Here is a 22,931-nt window from a genome sequence, read left to right on the forward strand (position 1 = left end):
GAGTCGATAGTCCATAACCTCCTCACTGGCACAATTCCAGCTCTTTGGCATTACCCAGGGTTCTCTGTGCTCTAATATTTCTCAGCTCTATCAAACAAATACTGCTTTTGGGTTTCTTTTACCTCCACTCTCAGCTATCAAGTAGTTCCTAGAACTTGAATGACTCCTCAGAACCAATTACTGCATTTTTGCAAAATGAGGTCTTCGCCTGTTCCCTTCTCTTTACACCACGTTCTCAGCTCCTCAGGACCTCTCCACAACCCTGAGTGCCTGAAATTTGCTAACAACCTCTGTCGTCTAGAGCCTCTTTTCCCTTATTCCAAGAGGTCATGTGGCATCATACGCACATAAACTACTGTCCCTGCAAAGGCCACCAAAGCAACCAGAATGCTTAGAAGAGTATGTGCCTATCCCGTGCCACAAATGTAACAGCTGTTCCTGGGCACATCAGGAATTGAAGTTCTTCTAGATGACACACAAGTAAATTGGGGTTTAACAAGTGAAACATCAATTTTGAAGAACTGCAAAGCTAAAATCCAGAAGAAATATTTAAAAATATTGTTCTATACATTGCAATGTCCCTCAGATGCAATTGGTGTTCCACATTGAGTTTTTAAGTTACTTTCAGAGGGATGCAAGTTTACTCCTTACCATAAAAGATGCAATGCTAATTTAGCCACTCTTTCACTATCATTGTTCAGATTTACATTTACTTCTAATTCTTAAAAGCAAGAATAGACAAAATAGGTTTTAAGTCTAAATCACAATTATTGCCACAACGTATTATTATCCATTACTCACTGAATGCAGTCTTTCCACTTACCAATAACATCACCTTTCTGGATTAATGTGGAGGAAGATGAATAGGCTCCAGGGGTGTTGACAGAGTCCATACTGTCGTCACTTAATCCTCCACTGCTCAATCAGAAACAAAGAATGTTGTTAGTATCAGGAGTATTACAACCAACTAACATTAATAGCATGAATAAAAATGTTATTTATATAACTATGTGATAATCTGTACTTAATGTGCTATACAGAATTCCAATGACAGATGTTCCCCATTTAATTCATCTGTTCTTTTAAAAGTTAAAGATGAATGAATAATCATTTTAAATAAATGGTATACAATATGGCTAATTTTTTAGTGTTATGTTTTTATCACTAAATTATGTCACAGGAGGCCTGGGTATTGCAGTGTCTTCAGGTCAGAGGTCTGTCCTCAAACTCAGTACATTAAAGACTTTTTCTCTATGCTATAGTGAAAGGCATTACTACTTAGCGAGCTGAGCTATATCACAACTGCAAATGCCTCAATTTGATAAGGATTGTCAACATTGGCAAAATTTTCCCAGAGCAGAAGTCTTTAACAAGTTGACCCAAAAACAGTACTACAAAATTTGTTTAATCATTACCACTTTACACAAGCTTATCTCAAATGATACAAAATTTGGACTTATTGTATCTCGGAAAATATTTTAAACATGACTACTATGTGAAATTAAAAGTCAAATTTTACAACCATCACCAACCATCTAATAATCAAAGATATTTTCATCGTTTGTGTCAAGGTCTTAATCATTTGTACTTAACAGAATCGTCTCAAAAAAGCAATTGAGCCAATTATGAACAATAAACAATATTAAATGTGGCACTAAATCTATATTATTTGAAATAAACAATAAGATGTTGCTTTATTGAGTATTTTTTTCCCAATCATGTACTTTATTCATAACATTTGTACACAAAACACTAGGAAAACATTTTGGCTTGAATATTACTGCATTTCGAAGAAACTTTAACATTTCCAAGACAGCATGCTCCATTCAATTTGACTAACAGTCTTAATATTTTCAGAATACATTCCACACCAGGTATGTATTTCAAGGGCAAACATTTCCAGTTGGAAGTTACAGAAAACAAAACAGATATAAAGGATTTGTAATATATGCACTATAGCCCAGCTACCGCATAGTAATGCCTTCCCTTATAGCAAGGAAAAACATCTTTTATCATTTTCCAAACTTATTTCACTCTGAGGCGTGAACAATGTACATTCTTTGAGAACACAGTCCAAGTTACTCTACAGTTCCCAGCTTCTCCGAGTATACTATGGCTGATAGTATGTATTTGTTGGAAGCATTATTGCTACCTAAACACAAATGACTAAAGTAATCCATACAGCAAGACTGCATTGCTTTCAATAACAAATATTAAATGATTCCTAAACCCCAATATGATGAACGCTGATGTTATAGGAAATAGACAGGAATCAGGAAACTGAGCTTGTTACTACACATTTTCATGTACATAAAATAGTACAAGTTTACTTTTGTTAAAAGCCATGTTTATGCAAATGATACGTTTTCAAAGGAATTTCTAATTGCGAGTGGAGGGACAGTGTGCTCCTGTCTTATTTTCCATTGATGCATCAGTATTCCAGAGTCCTATGGCAGGTGAACATTCTGACGGTAAGAAACCATTCTTTGAATCCCCTTCAGTTCAGCCCTCGGAGATTAAAAAAAATCTGTGCTATCCAATTTTGGCCTTCCCTCATTTGACCTTAACACCAAAGACTTTAATGGATTAAAGCTTTTTTTTAAAAAGAATACTGATGACTGAAAATGGCTTCTTTTATCAACTGACAAGCCCAGGCAACTTACATGGAATAGCAAAAAAAACTGTTATCTCTCAATATTACCATTTTTAAAAACAGGCATTGAGACTCAAAATTGTCAAGAAATTCATATCTCGGACTCACACTAGTATAACTAATGTATATATTGCTCATGAAAAGTTACCTGCGGAGTTTGAAAAAAACATATGGAGTTAGACAGCATACATACAAACACACCATAATTCAGTAGTTTTCTTTGAGCAACAAAGGTCAGAGAAAAAAATATAGTCTGAAAACAATAGAATGAGGGAAGTTCCCTCTCCCTGAACCTAAGCAAACAAGTGCTGGTGGGAAAACAAATCTTGGAAAAACCTCAAATGACTGAGAAATCAAGAGTATCTGCAAACTTCACCACTTCTAAGGAACCTAAATAGCAGCTAAACAGTTGGGACTTAGATTCTTGTAACTCAACTAGATTTAAAAAAAATGAGGCGCACCTGTCTTCATCTCCCTCTCTGTACTAGGTACAAAGAAGGCAGCAAGAGGAGGGGCAACCTGTGTTTTGAATGAGTGTTTGTTATCGTAGTTTATTTCTTCTGATAACAAAACTCCATTCTCTTTTAGCCAAAAAAACTTCGAATTAATTCTGCTCCAACTAAACTAAATTTACCAGATCAAAAATAAATTGTTCCATGCTAACAAAAAAGGAAAATTCAGAAAAAAAGCCATGACCTTCCTCACCTGGTCATAACATCCACAATTAATAACCAAATTATCAGATTAATAGTCCCCAAGGACAGGAATTCATTTTCTGCACCCTGCTGCCTGAACAAATTTCTACTTCCTTTACATTGTTCCTTAAAGCACAGAGGTTTCTAACTAAATAGAAGGGATGGGTTCAGTTGCATGAAAAATTAGAAAATCAAAGGTAATGGAGAAGTTAGGAATGCAGCGCTGAAAATGTGTTGCTGGAAAAGCGCTGCAGGTCAGGCAGCATCCAAGGAACAGGAGAATCAACGTTTCGGGCATCAGCCCTTCTTCAGGAATGAGGAAAGTGTGTCCAGCAGGCTAAGATAAAAGGTAGGGAGGAGGGACTTGGGGGAGGGACGTTGGGAATGTGATAGGTGGGAGGCAGGTCAAGGTGAGGGTGATAGGCCGGAGTGGGGTGGGGGCGGAGAGGTCAGGAAGAAGATGCTGAGTTCAAGGGATTTGACTGAGACAAGGTGGGGGGAGGGGAAATGAGGAAACTGGAGAAATCTGAGGTCATCCCTTGTGGTTGGAGGGTTCCCAGGCGGAAGATGAGGCGCTCTTCCTCCAACCGTTATGTTGCCATGGTCTGGCGATGGAGGAGTCCAAGGACCTGCATGTCCTTGGTGGAGTGGGAGGAGGAGTTGAAGTGTTGGGCTACGGGGTGGTTGGGTTGGTTGGTCCGGGTGTCCCAGAGGTGTTCTCTGAAATGTTCCGCAAGTAGGCTGCCTGTCACCCCAATATAGAGGAGGGCACATAGGGTGCAGCGGATGCAATAGATGATGTGTGTGGAGGTGCAGGTGAATTTGTGGCGGATATGGAAGTGTCCCTTGGGGCCTTGGAGGGAGGTAAGGTTGGGTGGGTGGGAGGGGGGGGGGGGGGGGGGGGGAAAGAGTGTGGGCGCAAGTTTTGCATTTCTTGCGGTTGCAGGGAAAAGGTGCTGGGAGTGGAGGTTGGGTTGGTGGGGGGTGTGGACCTGACGAGGGAGTCACGGAGGGAGTGGTCTTTTTGGAATGCTGATAGGGGAGGAGAAGAAAATATGTCCCTGATGGTGGAGTCTGTTTGGAGGTGGCGGAAATGACGGCAGATGATACACTGGACATGGAGGTTGGTGGGGTGGTAGGTGAGGACCAGTGGGGTTCTGTCCTGGTGGCGGTTGGAGGGGCGGGGCTCAAGGGCGGAGGAGCGGGAAGTGGAAGAGATGCAGTGGAGGGCATCATCGACTACGTCTGGGGGAAATTGCGGTCCTTGAAGGAGGCCATCTGGGTGGTATGGTTTTGAAACTGGTCCTCCTGGGAGCAGATGTGGCGGAGACGAAGGAATTGGGAATATGGGATGGCGTTTTTACAGGGGGCAGGGTGGGAGGAGATGTAGTCTAGGTAGCTGTGGGAGTCGGTTGGTTTATAGTAAGTGTCTGTGTCGATTCGGTCACCCGAGATGGAAATGGAAAGGTCTAGGAAGGGGAGGGAGGAGTCTGAAATGGTCCAGGTGAATTTGAGGTCGTGGTGGAAAGTGTTAGTAAAGTGTATGGACTGTTCAACCTCCTCGTGGGAGCACGAGGCAGCGCCGTTACAGTCATCGATGTAGCGGAGGAAAAGGTGGGGGGTGGTGCCAGTGTAGCTGCGGAAGATGGACTGTTCCACATATCCTACGAAGAGGCAGGCATAGCTGGGGCCCATGCGGGTGCCCATGGCTACTCCTTTGGTTTGGGGGAAGTGGGAGGATTGGAAAGAGAAGTTGTTCAGGGTGAGGACCAGTTCAGTCAGTCGAAGGAGGGTGTCGGTGGAAGGGTACTGGTTGGTACGGCGGGAAAGGAAGAAGCGGAGGGCTTTGAGTCCTTCGTGATGGGGGATGGAGGTGTACAGGGACTGGATGTCCATGGTGAAGATAAGGCGTTGGGGACCAGGGAAGCAAAAATCATGGAGGTGGTGGAGGGCGTGGGTGGTGTCCCGAACGTAGGTGGGGAGTTCTTGAACTAAGGGGGACAGGACCGTGTCGAGGTATGCAGAGATGGGTGCGGTGGGGCAGGAGCAGGCTGACACAATGGGTCGGCCGGGGCAGTCAGATTTGTGGATTTTGGGCAGGAGGTAGAAACAGGCGGTGCGGGGTTGTGGGACTATGAGGTTGGAGGTGGTGGATGGGAGATCCCCTGAGGTGATGAGGTTATGGATGGTCTGGGAGATGATGGTTTGGTGGTGGGAGGTGGGGTCATGGTCAAGGGGGAGTAGGAGGAGGTGTCTGCGAGCTGGCGTTTAGCCTCAGCGGTGTAAAGGTCAGTGTGCCAAACTACTACAGTGCCTCCCTTGTCTGCTGGTTTGATGGTGAGGTTGGTGTTGGAACGGAGGGAGTGGAGGGCTGCACGTTCCAAGGGTGAGAGGTTGGAGTGGGTGAGAGGGGTGGAGAAGTTGAGGCGGTTAATGTCGTGGTGGCAGTTGGCTATGAAGAGATCGAGGGCGGGTAAGAGGCCAGCACGGGGTGTCCAGGTAGATGGGGTGTGTTGGAGGCGGGAGAAAGGGTCGTCAGAGGGTGGGTGAGAATGTTGGTTGGAGAAGAAGGCACAGAGGCGAAGGCGGCGGAAGAATTGTTCGATGTCACACCGCATGTTGAACTCGTTAATCCAAGAGCGTAGGGGAATGAAGGTGAGGCCTCTGCTGAGGACTGATCTTTCATCCTCAGAGAGGGGTAGATCTGGAGGGATGGTGAAAACACGGCAGGGCTGGGAGTTAGGACCTGGTGTGGGGCTGGAGCTGGGAGTGGGGGCGGAGTTGGGGACGGAGATTGGCGTGGGGGCGGAGTTGGGCGTGGGGGCGGAGTTGGGCGTGGTGACAGAGATCGGCGTGGGGGCAGGGTTAGACGTGACGGAGATCGACGTGGGGGCGGGGTTAGACGTGGTGACGGAGATCGGCATGGGGGCAGGGTTAGACGTGACGGAGATCGACGTGGGGGCGGGGTTAGACGTGGTGACGGAGATCGGCATGGGGCGGGGTTAGGCATGGTGAGAGAGATCGGCGTGGGGGTGGAGTTAAGCGTGGTGTCGCAGATCAGCGTGGGGGCGGAGACACATGCGGCGCTGTGGTCGTGCAGGTTAGTGATGTCACTGGGGGCTGAAGTGGCTGCGGCAACCCAGGGGGCGGGAGTGGCTGTGGCGACGACAGAGACTGTGTTATTCTCGATAGCCGCGGAGGCCGCAAATCTGTTGGCAATGGTCTTCCTGGCGATCGTGGAGGCAGTTGTCTGGGCGGCGATCGTGGAAGCGGTTGTCTGGGCAGCGTTCGCGGAGGCTGCGAGGTCGGTGGGGGCGGAAGTAACATCATTGTCCTCGGCGGCGGTTGCTGCCGCGGGCACTGCAGCGGCCGCGTGGTTAATGGCACCGGACAGGAATCGGAGGCCGATGGAAGATTCTGGAACAGTTGAGGAACCCAGAGTGTGGGGGTAAGTACACGAAAGTTTTTGGTACTTACTGTCTTTAATTTCCGATATGGCTACGAAGAACTGTTTGTTTAGTGTATGGATTCTTCTGTGGACTAAGAACAGTAGAGGTCCTTTACAGGTCTGTGCGAGTGTTGTCCTGAGCTGGGGTAGGTCTAATTGCAGGGAATGTAGGTAGCGGCGCATGGCTGCAAGCATGGAACGGAGGATCTGGAGGAAGGTCTGTTGCTGGAGGCTTCAGATTTGTTGTAGGTAGTGGTTGTCCTGGTTGGGTCCAAATTTTGTTGGTCGGAACGTAGTCTGGAGTCCGTGCGGGATCAGTCGATTCTGTAGGCAGGTGCTGAGGAAGGAGATGTGGCTGTGGTAGCGAGTCTGTTTGAGAACGTGGGTGAAGAGCTTCTGTGCAGAGGAGATGACCTGGGGTGTGCAGTGAGAGAGGGACTCACTGAAATCCTTGTTAGGAATGCAAGTTAGTGATGGAGCTGATTGTTACCAGTAAATAAAAAAAGAACAGAATCTGTGAATGTTATATTGCACCAAGGACACATAAAAGCCAAAGGGAAATTTCATAACAGTACAAACTTAAGGACTTTATATTTTATTTATGAAGCATTCGGATTAAGATGGACAACGAACGAGGCAAATGGGGAAAAGATAGGAAAGTGGAAACGAGGAATGTCGGAACTAGAGGGACCAAATGGCCTATTCCTGTTCCTATTTCTCATGGTCTTAAAATTAATCACTTTGACCAAGCTTTTAACAAATTGTCCTAATATGTCATTATATAACTTAGAGTCATAGAGATGTACAGCATGGTAACAGACCCTTTGGTCCAACCCATCCATGCCGACCAGATATCCTAACCCAATCTAGTCCCACCTGCCAGCACCAGGCCCATATCCCTCCAAACCCTTCCTATTCATATACCCATCCAAATGCCTCTTAAATGTTGCAACTGTACCAGCCTCCACCTCTTCCTCCAGCAGCTCATTCCATACACGTACCACCCTCTGCATGAAAAAGTTGCCCCTTATGTCTCTTTTATATCTTTCCCCCCTCACCCTAAATCTATGCCCTCTCATTCTGGACTCCCGACCCCAGGTAAAAGACTTTGTCTACTTATCCTATCCATGTCCCTCAATTTTGTAAGCCTCTATAAGGTCACCCCTCAGCCTCCAATGCGCCAGGGAAAACAGCCCCAGCCTGTTCAGCCTCTCCCTATTGCTCAAATCCTCCAACCCTGGCAACATCTTTGTAGATCTTTCCTGAACTCTTTCAAGTTTCACAACATCTTTCCTATAGGAAGGAGACCAGAATTGCACACAATATTCCAACAGTGGCCTCACCAATATCCTGTACTGCCCAACATGACCTCCCAACTCCTCTACTCAATACTCTGACCAATAAAGGAAAGCATACCAAACGCCTTCTTCACTATCCTATCTACCTGCGACTCCACTTTCAAGGAGCTAGGAACCTGCACTCCAAGGTCTTTGTTCAGCAACACTCCAGAGAACCTTACCAAACCTTGTGAAATTTTGTTTCCAAACTCTCCTGTGAAATACCTTGAGAGAATTTCATATCTAAATGTTGGTAGTATTGTTGTTACATTTTTACAGAATATTACTGTATTGTTCTTCATGCACTAGTTGTTTCTGCAAAGGCAGACATAATGTCATCAGTTAATAGCAATCTATAGTGACTGCTATTTTAGAGAAAAGGGCTTCACTCTGCATCTACAGCTGCTGATCCCTAAATGAATGCTCTAATGGGAAAGATGTAATTTTAGTTCTCAGTCACAGCATCTGTTTGCTTTTCCACATCTACCATCAATACATGCAAGAAAGTTGCACCACCAGGCATAAAGAAAGATAATTTCAAAAAGAAAACAGTCGTGTGAAATTGTACTTCGTAGAGGGTTTAGAAATTCCCAACCTGGATTTCTGGTATGCTTGATGGTATGCTTCATAAGAAATGTGTGCAACATTAGCAGCATACTTACCATTCACTTCCTCAATATACCAGCAAACTTGTGTCTTACTGCAGTCAAGATTAAAAGGACCAGGTGACCACACTGAATGAGGCCATATTCGTTTTCACCTCACTTTTATGGAGCAATTCATTCCACCTGCAGCTGAGTTACAACTCTTTCAAATTAAATGGAACAATCCACATATCTTCAATGTGGCATTGTAATAAACTTTTCCACCTTTTTACACCTAGCAAACTTCCACTCAGCCATCTAACAATTTCCCCTTAAAAAGTGCTTGCTTATAGAGTGCATGGGTGCTTCTAGGAATTCCCTGACTATCCTATGATCATTGTGTTGTCCCAGTTGAATCTGTGATCCCTGTCATCTGTGTGTATGGCTACTAGGGATAGTTAGTTGTGACCTTTAGTGGCTAGTTGGTGTTCGCAAATGTGGATTGCTAGTTGTCTGCATGTTTGCCCTGTATAGTGTTTCATGTAGTCTTTACATGGAATCTTGGAAGTTACATCAGTCTTGCACATGATGGGTATAGGGTCTTTTGTCCTTGACAGTCATTGTCTGAATGTGGCTATTTATTCTTGCACTCTCATGAATCCCAGTGGTCGCAGAAGTCTGGCCGTCAGTTCTGAGAAGGTCTTTAATGTAAGATAGCGTGGCTAGTGAGTTAGGTCATGGCATGTCCTCGTCAAGTTGTTTGACTGTTAGGGATAGGAGGATGCAATTGTGAGGATATCCATACATGGCAAAGACCCTGAACAGGTGTTCTTCTTCTTTCCTTCGTAGATCAGGAGTGCTGCAGGGTGTTGTAGCCCTTTTGAACTGGGTCCTAAGGCAGCTTCTTTTGTATGTGTTTGGGTGGTTGCTGTTGTAATTCAGGACCTGGTCAGTGTGTGTGGCTTGCCTGGACACTTCTGTGGTGCAATCATTGTTGTGTGTTCTTTGTACCATCACATCCAGGAATGAGAGTTGACTGTCGGTTTCCTCCTCTCTTGTAAATCTGATCCCCGAGAGCATGGTGTTGATGATCCGATGGGTTTTTGATATTTGTTATCTTAATGAGAACAGAAGTGTCATCCATGTATCTGAACCAGAGTTTGGGCTAGATTTGGGGTAAGGCTGTTATTTCCAATCTTTACATCACTGCTTGTCCTGTGAGCCCAGGGATGGCGAGTCCATAGGTGTTCCACTGATCTGGTCATATATTTGGTTACTGAATGAGAAGTGTGTCATCAGGCACAGGGGTCTAGTAGTTTGAGCAGGCTGTCCTCATTGATAGGTTTCCCCGTTGTGTTCTCTGTTCTGCCTGTCCAGGAGGTTGGCTATTGTCTCTCTGGCTAGAGTTTTGCCAATTGAGGTCAACAGTGCCATTACATTAAATGAGACCATTGCTTCAGGCTTGTTTATGTTGATGTTTTTGATGTTGTCTAAGAATTCCTGTGACGATTGTAGAGAGTTTTCTGATCTGCTGATAAGATGTTTTCGTTTTTGTTGGGAGTTCTTTTGCCAGTTTATGTGATGGCGTTCCGGCAGTGTCACAAATGTGGCAAAGTGGTAAAGTGGTATGTCTGGTTTGTGTACTTTGGGTAATCCATAAAATCTTGATGTGTTATTGCTTTCTGGCTTCATCCTTTACAGGTCAATCCTGGTTATTAGTCCCTTTTTTTGAAGGTTACATAGTGTGTTATTTATTCTACTGGTTTGCTGTGTCATGGCATCAAACTCCCTCTGTAGGTAAGTGTCAGTATCTGCAAGTAGTTTCTCTGCTTTCTGAATATATTCACTCTTGTCCACGATAACAGTCATTCTACCCTTGTCCGTTGGTACTCTGATTATGTAGAAATGAACACCAACCAGCCACTAAATACCATGACCAGCTGTCCCTAGTAGCCATACACACAGATGACAGAGACCACAAATTCGGCTGGGAGAACACAACGATCATAGGACAAGCTAAATATGGGACAGCCAAAGAAATCCTAGAAGCATGGCGCTCATTCATGGACTCTATCAACGAGCACATTGACCTCGACCCAAAATACCGGCCACTACAATGAACAACAAGAACCGGCAACTGGAAGCAGTAGGAATGGAACCAAATAAATTCCAGAAGACACAGTACAGCAGCGCTTCACAGGAGGCTCCAAAGCACTGAAGATGTCACCTAGACAGGGGAGGAAACATCTGCAAATCAACTTCCCAGCTCGGCGAACATACCCACAACCATGACATTATTGTCATTGTTAGTATGATCTCTAGGATTCATTTTGATCAATTGAAAAGTAAATTTCCATTCAGAAAAGTAATGTGTTTATAAATCTCCTATCAATCCTATCTGGTTTCCCATATGTATGACACAATCAACATCCATAAAGACAAAGGATTCGCAGTTGTACAGCTGAATTTATCAATTCCTTTTAAAGAAAACCCAGCCTTAAGCTGAGTACTGTCCTCACAGTTCTGACAAAAATTAACATCTTCCTTTTAAAGAAAAGTAACTGATATAATTGGGTTGCAATAATGTCAATTGTTACCCAAATGTAAAACTGCATTAAGCCATTATTGTTTGGAGAATCTGGAAACATGTTAAGATCTATGATTTCATTAATTAAACACTTTAATGTATGGTATGTTTCCCTACCTCGGCTGGGTTGATTTGAAGTCTACTAAAACGGTCTTAACATCTTCAACTGCATTTCCATCTGATGGGGTGTCAGGTGTTGTCACGACAACCACCTCCTCCACATGAACACTGACATCAGGAGTAGCCATAGCTGCAGTAAACTCTAAGAAAGTTGATCACAGAAGTTTGTCCAGCTAAAAAGAAAGCATAAGTTCAACAAATTACTAAGTTTATGAAAAACTACATTACGAACATAATTTGAAGTAACTAATCAAAGAACAGACTAATGTTTATGTTTCATTGTCAAATGATTCTTCAGCCTCAGGCTTTGCAAGATACTCATGAGCCATAATTTAGTTATTTTAACTAGTTAATCGGTAGCCATGTGATGGGGCACAAACTATAAACTTGCATAGATCTAAGCAGCAGCAGACAATTGATAACTTGAAGATTTTCAACATGCGTCAATGCTGCTGATTCTCTGATGTTTCTACTTTAGGAGAGCAGGGCTGACAGAGAAATCGTAGGTGGGAAAATTTGATGATAGGTCCACAGACGTTTGCCTCGTCTTTCATCCATCCTCATACTGAGGGTTGGCCACACTACGTACAATCATTCTTCACTCGGTTTTATTCTCTGCTGCCCTCACTTCCTGTTCCATGAGACCAGTTCACATTTTATCATTGTTCATTCATACTGCCTTCAATCATCCTTGTGCATATTTCCAAATCCTTGAGATTTACCAAGGAAGAAACATTGTAACTGTTGGAACAGTGCAGAATTTGAGGAAGACCTAAACTGGAGTTGGTGAATCGGTGGCAGTCAAAGTTCAATATGGAGCAGTATAAAGGTTATGCATTTTGGCAGGAAGATGATGAACAGAAAATAGTAAGTAAAGGGTACAATCTGAAAGGCATGCAGGAGTACAGGGACTTGGATGAATATGTGCATAACTTATTTAAAATGGTGGGCTAGGTTGAGATCACAGTTCACAACATATACAGTACCTTAGATTTATTAATATTAATATTTTAATAGACAGTTTGCCTATAGGAAGGGGAAGAAGCCAATGACTGCAAAGGGGAAGGGGAGAGAGGCTGCCAAGGGAAGCCTGTTACTAATGGAACCTAGTTAACTGGGAATGGCAAAAACTTTTAAGTTACATGTAGTGTGTTCCTTCCAAATTAACATGCTTTTTACAAAGTATATGTCATGTATTTGTTGATAACTTATGGTCAGTGTCTTCTGCAAATTTAAATTCTGTAGTGTCCAGGAATGTTACGTTTTCCTTGTGCACTGTAGTTGTAAGGATCATGGTGGACTGATAATTGTGGAGAACATTGATCAATTCTAGTTCTACGAGTTCAAATACCCCATATATCAACACAAACATTGAGAGCAATGTTACTACGTAACTGCATCTCATCCAATAAAAGTGTTAGTAAGAATAAAAAGATAGCCCCTTAAAATAAAACATAGCCCATAAAATCAAAAATACAGCCCTTTAGAAATCTCAAAAGGAGTTGTTGAAACAAAAAATATTTTGACCCAGAGAGAGCAGATCGGCATGGAGTTCAATGCCAGACGCAAAGCCTGAGAAGCTGTATGCAGTACCATAAGAAGTTTAACAAAATGAAGAATGGCCAAGGTCAGTGAATATATCTTTAAATTACATGTGTATACCAAGACATAATAAACCTCAGATACCATTCAATTCATGACACTTCTGTCATTCGACGACCAATGTCTCACTAGTCTTGGGGTTTTTCCTGAAATTTAGAATACTATCAAACAACCTAGTCAAGCAACAGGCTGATCAGAAACCATTGACTAGAAACTCATCTGGACTTGCCTTATAAATACAGTGGCCACAAAACCTGGTCAGAGGCTAGGAATACTATGGCAGGCAACTCACCTCCTGAGTCTCCAAAGCTGGTACTCCACCTGCAAGGCACAAGTCTGGAGTGTGATGGAGTATTCCCACTTGACTGAGTGGATGCAACTCCAGTAACACTCAAGAAGCTTGATGCCATCCAAAACAAAGCAACCCGTTTAAGTGGCATCACATCCAGAAGCATGCATTCCCTCCACCACCAACACTCAGTAGCAGCTATGTATACTACAAGATGCACTGCAGAAATTCTCCAAAGATTCTTCGACAGCACCTTCCACACCCATAATCATTTCTATCTGGAAGAACAAGAGCAGCAGGTACATAGGAACACCATCACTTGCAACTTCTCTTCCAAACCGCTCACAATTCTGACTTGGAAACACATCGCCATTTTTTCACTTTCACTGGATCAAAATCCTGGAATTCCCTCCCTAATGGCATTGTGGATAGAGCACATGGGCTGCAGTAGTTCAATACTGTAACCCACCACCATCTTCTCAAGGACAACTAGGGATAGGCAATAAACACCGGTTAAACAGTGATGCGCTCGGTTAAACGAGTGAGTAAAGTCATATTCAAAATCACACCTTACACACAATATTTCTGATACCACTATCATGATTCCTGGCTATGTCCTGTCTCACCAACAGGACAGAGCAACCGGAGGCCAGCACAGTGGTACAGAGTAAATAGCAAGTTGCCCTCAGCAGCCTCAACATTGTGTTCAAACCCCATGACGTCAGGTCATCACAAGGGTATCAGATCAAACAGGGGCAAGGAAACTTTATGCTGTTAACCATTCGTCATCTGATGTATCAGCTCTCCACCACTTTGAGCATCACTTGGATGAAAGGACATGGCTGTTAGAGGAATGTGTGGAAGATGGTGACAGAACCAACAAGGGAGTGTTGGTTCATAGTCCTTGAAAATTGAGTCACAGGTAGAAAGGATGGTGAAAAAGGCATTTGGTATGCTTACCTTTATTAGTCGCTGCAATATGTACAGCAGTTGGGAGGTCATGTTGAGGTTGTATAGGACATTGGTTAGGTGACTGTTGGAATACTGCATGCAGTTCTGCTCTCCCTGCCATGGAAAGGAAGTTGTGAAACTTGCAAGGGTTCAGAAAAGATTTATAAGGATATTGCCAGGTTTGGAGGGTTAGAGCGAAAGGGAGAGGCTGAATAGACTGGGACTATTTTCCCTGGAGTGTTAGAGGCTTAGGGGTAACCTTATCGAAGTTTATAAATCATAAGGGGAATGAGTAGTGTTAATAGACAAGGTTGTTTCCCCAAAGTGGGATAATCCAAAACTAGAGGGCACAGGTTTAAGGTAAGAAGGGAAAAATATAAAAAGGGACCCAAGGGCAACATTTTCATTCAGGATGGTGGTTAATGTTTGGAATGAACTGTCAGAGAAAGTGGTGGAGGCTGGTACAATTACAACATTTAAAAGTCATAACATTTAAATTACAACATTTAAAACAGGAAGGTTTTAGAGAGATATGGGACAAATGCTGCCAAACGGGACTAGATTTATTTCAAATATCTGGTCGGCATGGACATGTAGGACCAAAAAGGTCTGTTTCTGTGATGTATATCTCTCTGACTCTATGAGTAAGAGGCTCCACAAATATCCCTAACCTCAATAATGACTGAGTCTAACACATCAGTACAAACATACAGCTGAAGTAAACACAACAGTCTTCAGTCAGAAGTGCCAGGTGGATGATCTGTCTCAGCCACTCCAGAGGTCCATAGCTCCAAAGGTGCTAATCTTCAACTCAATTGATTCATTCTACAGGATACCACAAAAGTTATGGACCTTACAATATTTTTTCAATAGTATTTGAAGATCCATTATTCCAAACTTGACACAATTTCCAAACTAGCCAAGCAATTTCAGTACAGCTGCAACATTGGCATCTTCCTAACTACCTGGAATATTGCCCAGCTATGTCCAGTACACTGAAATCAGGACAAATCCAATCCAGCCAATTACTATTCTATCAGCCTACATCTGATTGCTTGTAAAATGATGGAAAGATGTCAATAATACTATCAAGCCAGACTTGCTGGCAATAAATTGCTCACTAACACACTATTTGGGTTCTAGCAGGGACACTTAACTCCTGACGTTATTACAGCCTCGGTTAAAACAAGGACAAAATACTATAACAACAGAAAAGACGGGAAGGTGGCTAACGTGGTGCCACTGTTTAAGAAATGCAAGGGCAAGCCAGGGAACTATAGACCCGTGTACCTGACATCAGTGATGGGCAAGTTGTTGGAAGGAATCCTGAGGGACAGGATGTACATGTACATGTACATGGAAAGGCAAGGACTGATCAGGGATAGTCAAAATGGCTTTGTTCATGGGAAATCATGTCTCAGAAACTTGATTGTGTTCTTTGAAGAAGGAACAAAGAGGATTGATGAGGGCAGAGCGGTAGAAGTGATCTATATGGACTTCAGTAAGGCAGTCGACAAGGTTCCCCATGGGAGACTGGTTAGCAAGGTTAGATCTCATGGAATACAGAGGGAGCTAGCTATTTGGATTCAGAACTGGCTCAAAAAGGTAGAAGGTGGTGGTGGAAGGTTGTTTTTCAGACTGGAGGCCTGTGACCAGTGGAGTGCCACATGGATCGGTGCTGGGTCCACTACTTTTCATCATTTATATAAATGATTTGAATGGGAGTATAAGAGGTATAGTTAGCATAGTTTGCTGATGACACCAAAATTGGAGATGTAGTGGACAGCAAAGAAGGTTACCGCAGATTACAACAGGATCTTGATCAGATGGACCAATGGGCTGAGAAATGGCAGATGGAGTTTTATTTAGATAAATGTGAAGTGCTGCATTTTGGGACAGCAAATCTTAGCAGGACTTATACACTTGATGGTAAGGTCCTAGGGAGTGTTGCTGAACAAAGAGACCTTGGAGTGCAGGTTCATAGCTCCTTGAAAGTGGAGTCACAGGGAGATAGGATAGTGAAGGAGGATAATTAAGGAGGTGTTTGGTATGCTTTCCTTTATTGGTCAGAGTATTGAATACAAGAGTTGGGAAGTCATGTTGTGGCTGTACAGGACATTGGTTAGGCCACTGTTGGAATATTGCGTGCAATTCTGGTTTCCTTCCTGTTGGAAAGATGTTGTGAGACTTGAAAGGGTTCAGAAAAGATTTACAAGGATGTTGCCAGGGTTGGAGGATTTGAGTTATAGAGAGAGGTTGAATACACTCGGGCTGTTTTCCCTGGAGTGTCGGAGGCTGAGGTTTATAAAATCATGAGGGGCATGGATAGGATAAATAGACAAAATCTTTCCCCTGGGGTGGTGAGAAGGCATAGGTTAGGGTGAGAGGGGAAAGATATAAAAAGAGACCCAAGGGCCAACTCTTTCACGCAGAGAGTGGTACGTACTTGGAACAGGCTGCCAGAGGAAATGGTGGAGGCTAGTACATTTGCAACATTTAAAAAGCATCTGGATGGGTATATGAATAGGAAGGGTTTGGAGGGATATGGGCCGGGTGCTGATAGATGGGACTACATTGGGTTGGGATGTCTGGTCGGCATGGACAAGTTAGACCGAAGGGTCTGTTTCCGTGCTGTACATCTATATGACTTTATAAATCTAGGTAACTTCCCATAGACAGCAAGGCCACACTTGATTGAGTGTGGCATTAAGGAAATCAAGCACATCTAAAGCCAATGAGAATTACAGGAAAGCTCTCTCCTGGTTGGTGTCCAAACCTAGTATAAATGAATATGGTTGAATTAATTTGAGACTAGTCATCTCATCTCAACCCCTCCACAACCCTGCTGCCTCGATCTATTAATATGCATCATGGCCAGGCCAACAGCAGACCAACAAAGAGGTCCTCTGATTTGCCCCAGCCTTCTCTGCAATGGATGCCCAAAGATCAGCAGCGCAAAGCTAAAATGTAACCAAAAAGACAACAGAAGACTACTGAAATAACTGAAAAGGGGTTGCATCTTCCCACAATCTATATACACGTGGTCCATAGACTCCACAGCATCACAGAAAAGACGGCAGACCTGAAAGTAGTGTACCACCTTGAGCTACAATTACATAGCATCATTGCTTGCAGATCCTTAATGGAAAGCAGGAGGACTTCTATTCAGTGATCCCTCGAATGGGATCCATCACTGCCTGGCAGAAGAACACCAAGGCATGGTAGAAGATGAAGGTGAAGTGAATTGTGTACAGGAATCCCCTCCATGCCAATGGAAAGGCACAGTGGGAATTTTCATCAGATGGTTAACGGTGAGGCATAAATCCCTGAGGGAGGTTCTGGAACACAGGCCAGTGTAGAATTCCATCCGAGCAAGGTACACTCAGACAGGAGTCCAGTACAAACCTGAACCTCCTCCAACCCATGAGTGCTGCAGGGGCTAAGCACCATTAGTTTTAAGCTTTGGATACTTTTGTCGTGAGCTGGATATACCGGTTGCTACAGTAAACTTCAGCCCACTCCTCTACCCCCAGTACATAACCCAGGCAGCCATAGCACTCCATCTGCCAGCCAGTCAGATCATGATAGTTGGGGTGTAGATTGCTGAGGAGTAACTTTCTAATGACGGTCACTATTCCTGATGGGAGAAATCTACAATGCATGTTCCAGACATTGATCACAACTTGATAAATGACAGGCAGTGCCTTTTGGAAGCCCTGTAGAATTTCCCAAGCTAGAAACAGAAACCACATGTCATAATTCAGGTCATGCACATAGTGAATGAAAAATGTAATCAGAGCATACCATCTATCCAAAGATGTGATTAGATAGATTGGCTTGGGTAAAGTGCCCTGTAGCAGCCAGGGTTGTGCAGATTGGGTGTATGACCATAGTAAATGCAGGGTTACAGGAATAGCGTGAGGTTGTGGGTATAGGTGGGATGCTCCTTGCAGGGTCAGTGCAGACTCTATGGGCTGAATGGCCTCTTTCCACACTGCAGGGATTCTTTGATTCCATGATCTGGGAGCAGGCTCAATGTAAAAGGTATCACTGCAGGACCTGAAAGCAGAGATCGCTAATTGGGTAAGAAGCTAGTTCATTTTTAAAATTTTTAACCACTGGCCAAACACCCAGCTCCTTTTCTGTTAAAATAAGCTAAATTAAAATCAAAACCTTCCCACAAAGTGTTGTAACACTTAACCAAAGCCAAAAAGAATGAAATTCAGGGAAATTACAAAATGTTGTGGCAACAGAAACATATGCAACCCTGCCTCCATGATGCCACCTAGCCTGAAAAGCTTGAAGTCTATCAGTGAACACAAGTTGCTCCTTCTCCAAGGACACCCAGTTGGAACACAGCAAGGAAGTGAAGCAGATAGTTGGGAACTATGACTTTGGCTATGACCCATTGTTTGCTTCAGGGCTACACTGAGAAGAACTCAGCTTTTTTTTTATTTTAATTAAACACCACCAATTAAATGAAACACCCAATTCACAAATCCTCAACAGTATAAAATTGAACATAGAACAGTACAGCACAGAATAGGACCTTTGGCCCTCAATGTTGTGCCAACCTTTTACCCTACTCTAAAGTCAGACCATCTTACATACCCTTCATTGTATTATCTTCCATGCCCCAAATGTATTTGACTGCACTACCACTGTCAGCAGTGCATTCCACGCACCCAACACTGTAAAGAACCTGCCGATGACATCTCCCCAAAACCTTCCTCCAACCCCCTTAAAATTATGCCCCCTCTTGATGGACATTTCCGTAATGGGAAAAAGTATCTGGGTATCCACTCTATCTATGCCTCTCAACATCTTGTACACCTCTACACCCCAAAAGGTCTCAAGTCCTCAACCTTTTTTCATAAGACATGCCCTCCAGTCCAGGCAGCATCCTGGCAAATCTCCTCTGCACCCTATCCAAAGCTTCTACATCTTTCCTATAATGAAGTGACCAGAATCGAACACAATATTCCAAGTATGGTCCAACCAGCGCTGTATACAGCTGTAGCATAACCTTGCAGCTCTTAAAATCAATACCCCTGCAAATGAAAGCCAACACACTATACGCCTTCTTAACAATCCTAACAACTTGGGTGGCAACTTTGAGGGACCTGTGTTCATGGACCTCAAGATCCCTCTGTTCCTCTACACTGCCAAGAATCCTGCCTTTAAAACCGTATTCTGCATTCAAATTCGACCTTCCAAAGTGAATAACTTCACACTTTTCCAGGTTGAACTCTCTCTGCCACTTCTCAGCCCAGTTCTGCATCCTATCAATCTCCCATTGCAACCTACAACGGCCCTCCACACTATCTACCAACCTATGTGTCATCAGCAAACTTAGTAACCAATCTTCCACTTCCTTATCCAAGTAATTTATAAAAATCACAAAGAGCAAAGGTCTCAGAACCGATTCCTGCAGAACACCACTGGTCACCGAGCTCCAAGATGAATACATTCCATCTACCACCACCCTCTGTCTTCTATAGACCAGCCAATTCTGTATCCAGACAGCCAGATTTCCCTGTATCCCATGCCTCCTTACTTACTGAATGAGCCTACCATGGGGAACCTTGTCAAATGCCTTGGTGAAATCCATGTACCCTACATCCACTGCTCTACCTTCATCAACATGTTTTGTCACATCCTCAAAGGACAACATTTGTGAGACGTGATCTGCACCTCACAAAGTCATACTAACTATCTCCAATCAAACTATGGTTTTCCAAGTAATCATAAATCCCGTCTCTCAGAATCCTCCCCAATATTTTGCCTTCTCCAGGCACAAGACTGACTGATCTGTAATTCCCAGGATTATCCCTATTCCCTTTCTTGAACAGGGGAATACTATTTGCCCCCCTCCAATCATTGGACAGTGGAGGATTCAAAGATCATACCCAAAGGCTCAGCAATCTCTTCCCTCACTTCCTGTAGTTACTTAGGGTATATCCCACCTGGCCCAGGGGATTGGTCTATCCTTACGTTTTTCAAATTTTTCAGCACATCCTCCTTCCTAACATCAACCTGTTCTGGCACTTCAATCTGTTTCACACTGTCCTTAGAAACGTGACCACTGAAGCAAAGTATTCATTAAAGGACCTCCTGAACCTCCTCCAACTCCAGGCACAAGTTCCCATCACTATCCCTGAGCGGCTGTACTCTCACTCTGGGCATCCTCTTGTTCTTCACATAAGTATAGAGTAACAGCTATTAAAAATAAAAATAAAGTAGAAAACAAAGGAGGGGTGAAATTAAAATGCAGTTGGTAGGGAAATAATGCACCCAAGCGCCTGCAGTATCCACAGTTCTATAGAAACTGCTCTGAGTCAACTCCGGAGCTATCTGCTTGACTTGAAAGGGACTTTTATTTCTAACATGGATAACAATCATAAGGTCAGCAGTGGGGATATTCACTGATGATTGCACAGTGTTCAGCCCTAGTTGCAACTCCCAAAATGCTGATGCATTCCCTGTTCAACTATATTAAGGAATTGTCAATATCTAGGCTTGGACAGAAAAACAGCAGTAAACATTCCTACCACACAAGATCAATCCCCAGCAAGACAGAATTGAACCACTGGTCCTTGACATTTAATGATATCACCACTGAAATCTCCTCCTGTCAATATTTTGTAAGTTACCATTGACCAGAACTGGTCCAGTCATCTAAATACTGCAGCTGCAAGAGAGATCAGAGGCTAGGAAGTCTGTGGTGAGTAACTCACCCCCTTACTCCCCAAATGCTTTGCATCATTTGCAAGTCACAAGTCAGGAGTGTGAAGGAATACTCTCCAGTTGCCAGGGATGAGTGCAGATTCAACTGCACTCAAGCAGACGGAAACCATTCAGAAGATATCAGCCTAATCATTTAGTATGCCGTTCATAAATATTTACTCCCTCCCATCACTACCGTACATTCACAGTATTGTGGACCATCTAAAAGATGCACTACAGAAATTCATCAAGGCTCCTCAGAAAGCATATTTCAAACCCACAATCACTGTAACCTAGAAGGTCAAGAGCTGAAATTGTAGAAGAACATCTTCACCTCAAGTTTCCCAGCAAACCAATCATCATCCTGATTTGGAACAATGTTGTATTCCTTCTCTATCACCGAGTCAAAAACCTAGAAGTTCCCCACCCTCCACCAGCATTGTGGGCGTATCTTCAACAAATAAACTGCAATGGTTCAAGAATGCAGAAATCTTCTCAAATGCAAGGAGGGATGGTCAATATATCTTGGTCTAGCCACAACCTTAAATGATTTTAAAAATGATTAAATCTGAAGGTGTTGCCTTCTAGCCTGTGACTCTAGCCTACCCTTCAACCACTTTGCTGTACTAAATAACTGCAGAAAAGTAATAAAACCAAATGAACGGGCATCAATTCAGGTATCAGAACCAACGAGCTGTACCCTGTCAACCCTGCAAACTCATTTTGCTCATGTCCTGAGATTTGTAACAAAATTGAGACAACTGTTCCATAGACTAGTCACGCGGTAGCCTGCCAGAATCATGCTCACAGCTATGTTCTTCACGATTCTGGAGTATGTCTTTTCTACAAAATGAACAGACCATTACAGTACCATATCAGATGCAGGGAGATGATTACCTAAGAGCTCTCAACATTGATCCTAGACTCAGCAATCTCATAGCATCAGGCTAAAAATTGACAAGGAAACACCTTCCGATGATTATTGCCTACTGTCCTCCCTCAGTTGATAAATCAGTATTTCGCCATGTTGAATGTCAATTGGAAGAGGTGCTGAAGGTGACAAGAGGTACAGAATATACTATAGCTGTGGGATTTCAATCTCACATCATCAATGGTTTGTAGCACTACTGCTGACAAACCTGACAAAAACTGAAAAGGAATAATTACAAGACTAAGCCTATATCTGGTTGACGGAAGAACCTACATTACCTTGCACTTACTCATCAGCATGTCATAGATGCATCCAAACACAATAGTATCAGTAGAACTGAACACCAACCAAATAGTTCTGTGGAGATACAGTCCTGTCTTCAGAGATATTGTCCATTTGCTGGATGGCAGTACCACCACGCTAAGTGACAGAATTATACAGAATATCATACAGAATTAATTGAGCAGCTTAAAACTGGACATCCATGAGATTGCATGAACATGAACAGTGAAACTGCTTCACTACAATCAATCACCTGTAGTCCATGACAACTTAACTCAACCATTACTATCAAGCCAGGGGCTCAACCCTGGTTCTAGGAGTAATGCAGGAAGGCATGTCAGAGTCTGCACCAGACTTATCTAAAACTGAGATGTCAAATACACTACAATATAGGATTGCATACCAAATAGATGTAGCATGCAATAGTTCACACTAAGCAATCACAAAATCAATGGATCAAACCTAAGCTCTGCAGTCCTGCCACAACCAGTCACGAATAGTGGTGAGCAATAAACCAGCAGAGGTAGCTCCACAAACAAACAAACAATCTATCCTCAAAGCCCAGGCAGCCCAGCACAGCATGCCAACTACTCGGTTGCAGATTTACAATGACCTTCAGTCAAAAGAACTAAGTAGATGATCCAGTTTGGAATGCTCCAGAGAACCCTACCATGACAAATTCAGTATTCAGCCCACAGCCAAGTAGGTTAGCATGAGATTTACCAA

The 22,931-nt window shown here is 43.5% G+C and overlaps 1 protein-coding gene across 1 annotated transcript in view; it reads right to left on the reverse strand.

Moving 5' to 3' along the window:
• gmeb2 (glucocorticoid modulatory element binding protein 2) overlaps nt 1–22,931 on the reverse strand; it is a 67,808-nt gene that overhangs the window by 34,216 nt on the left and 10,661 nt on the right. Inside the window, exons 2-3 of the mRNA XM_072556580.1 lie at nt 11,422–11,597; nt 824–915 (exon numbers count right to left, since the gene is read on the reverse strand). Coding sequence (XP_072412681.1) covers nt 824–915; nt 11,422–11,552 — 223 coding nt within the window. The 5' untranslated portion in view covers nt 11,553–11,597. The remainder of the gene's footprint in view (nt 1–823; nt 916–11,421; nt 11,598–22,931) is intronic.

Source organism: Chiloscyllium punctatum, chromosome 37 (assembly GCF_047496795.1).
Source record: "Chiloscyllium punctatum isolate Juve2018m chromosome 37, sChiPun1.3, whole genome shotgun sequence".
Taxonomy (NCBI): domain Eukaryota; kingdom Metazoa; phylum Chordata; class Chondrichthyes; order Orectolobiformes; family Hemiscylliidae; genus Chiloscyllium; species Chiloscyllium punctatum.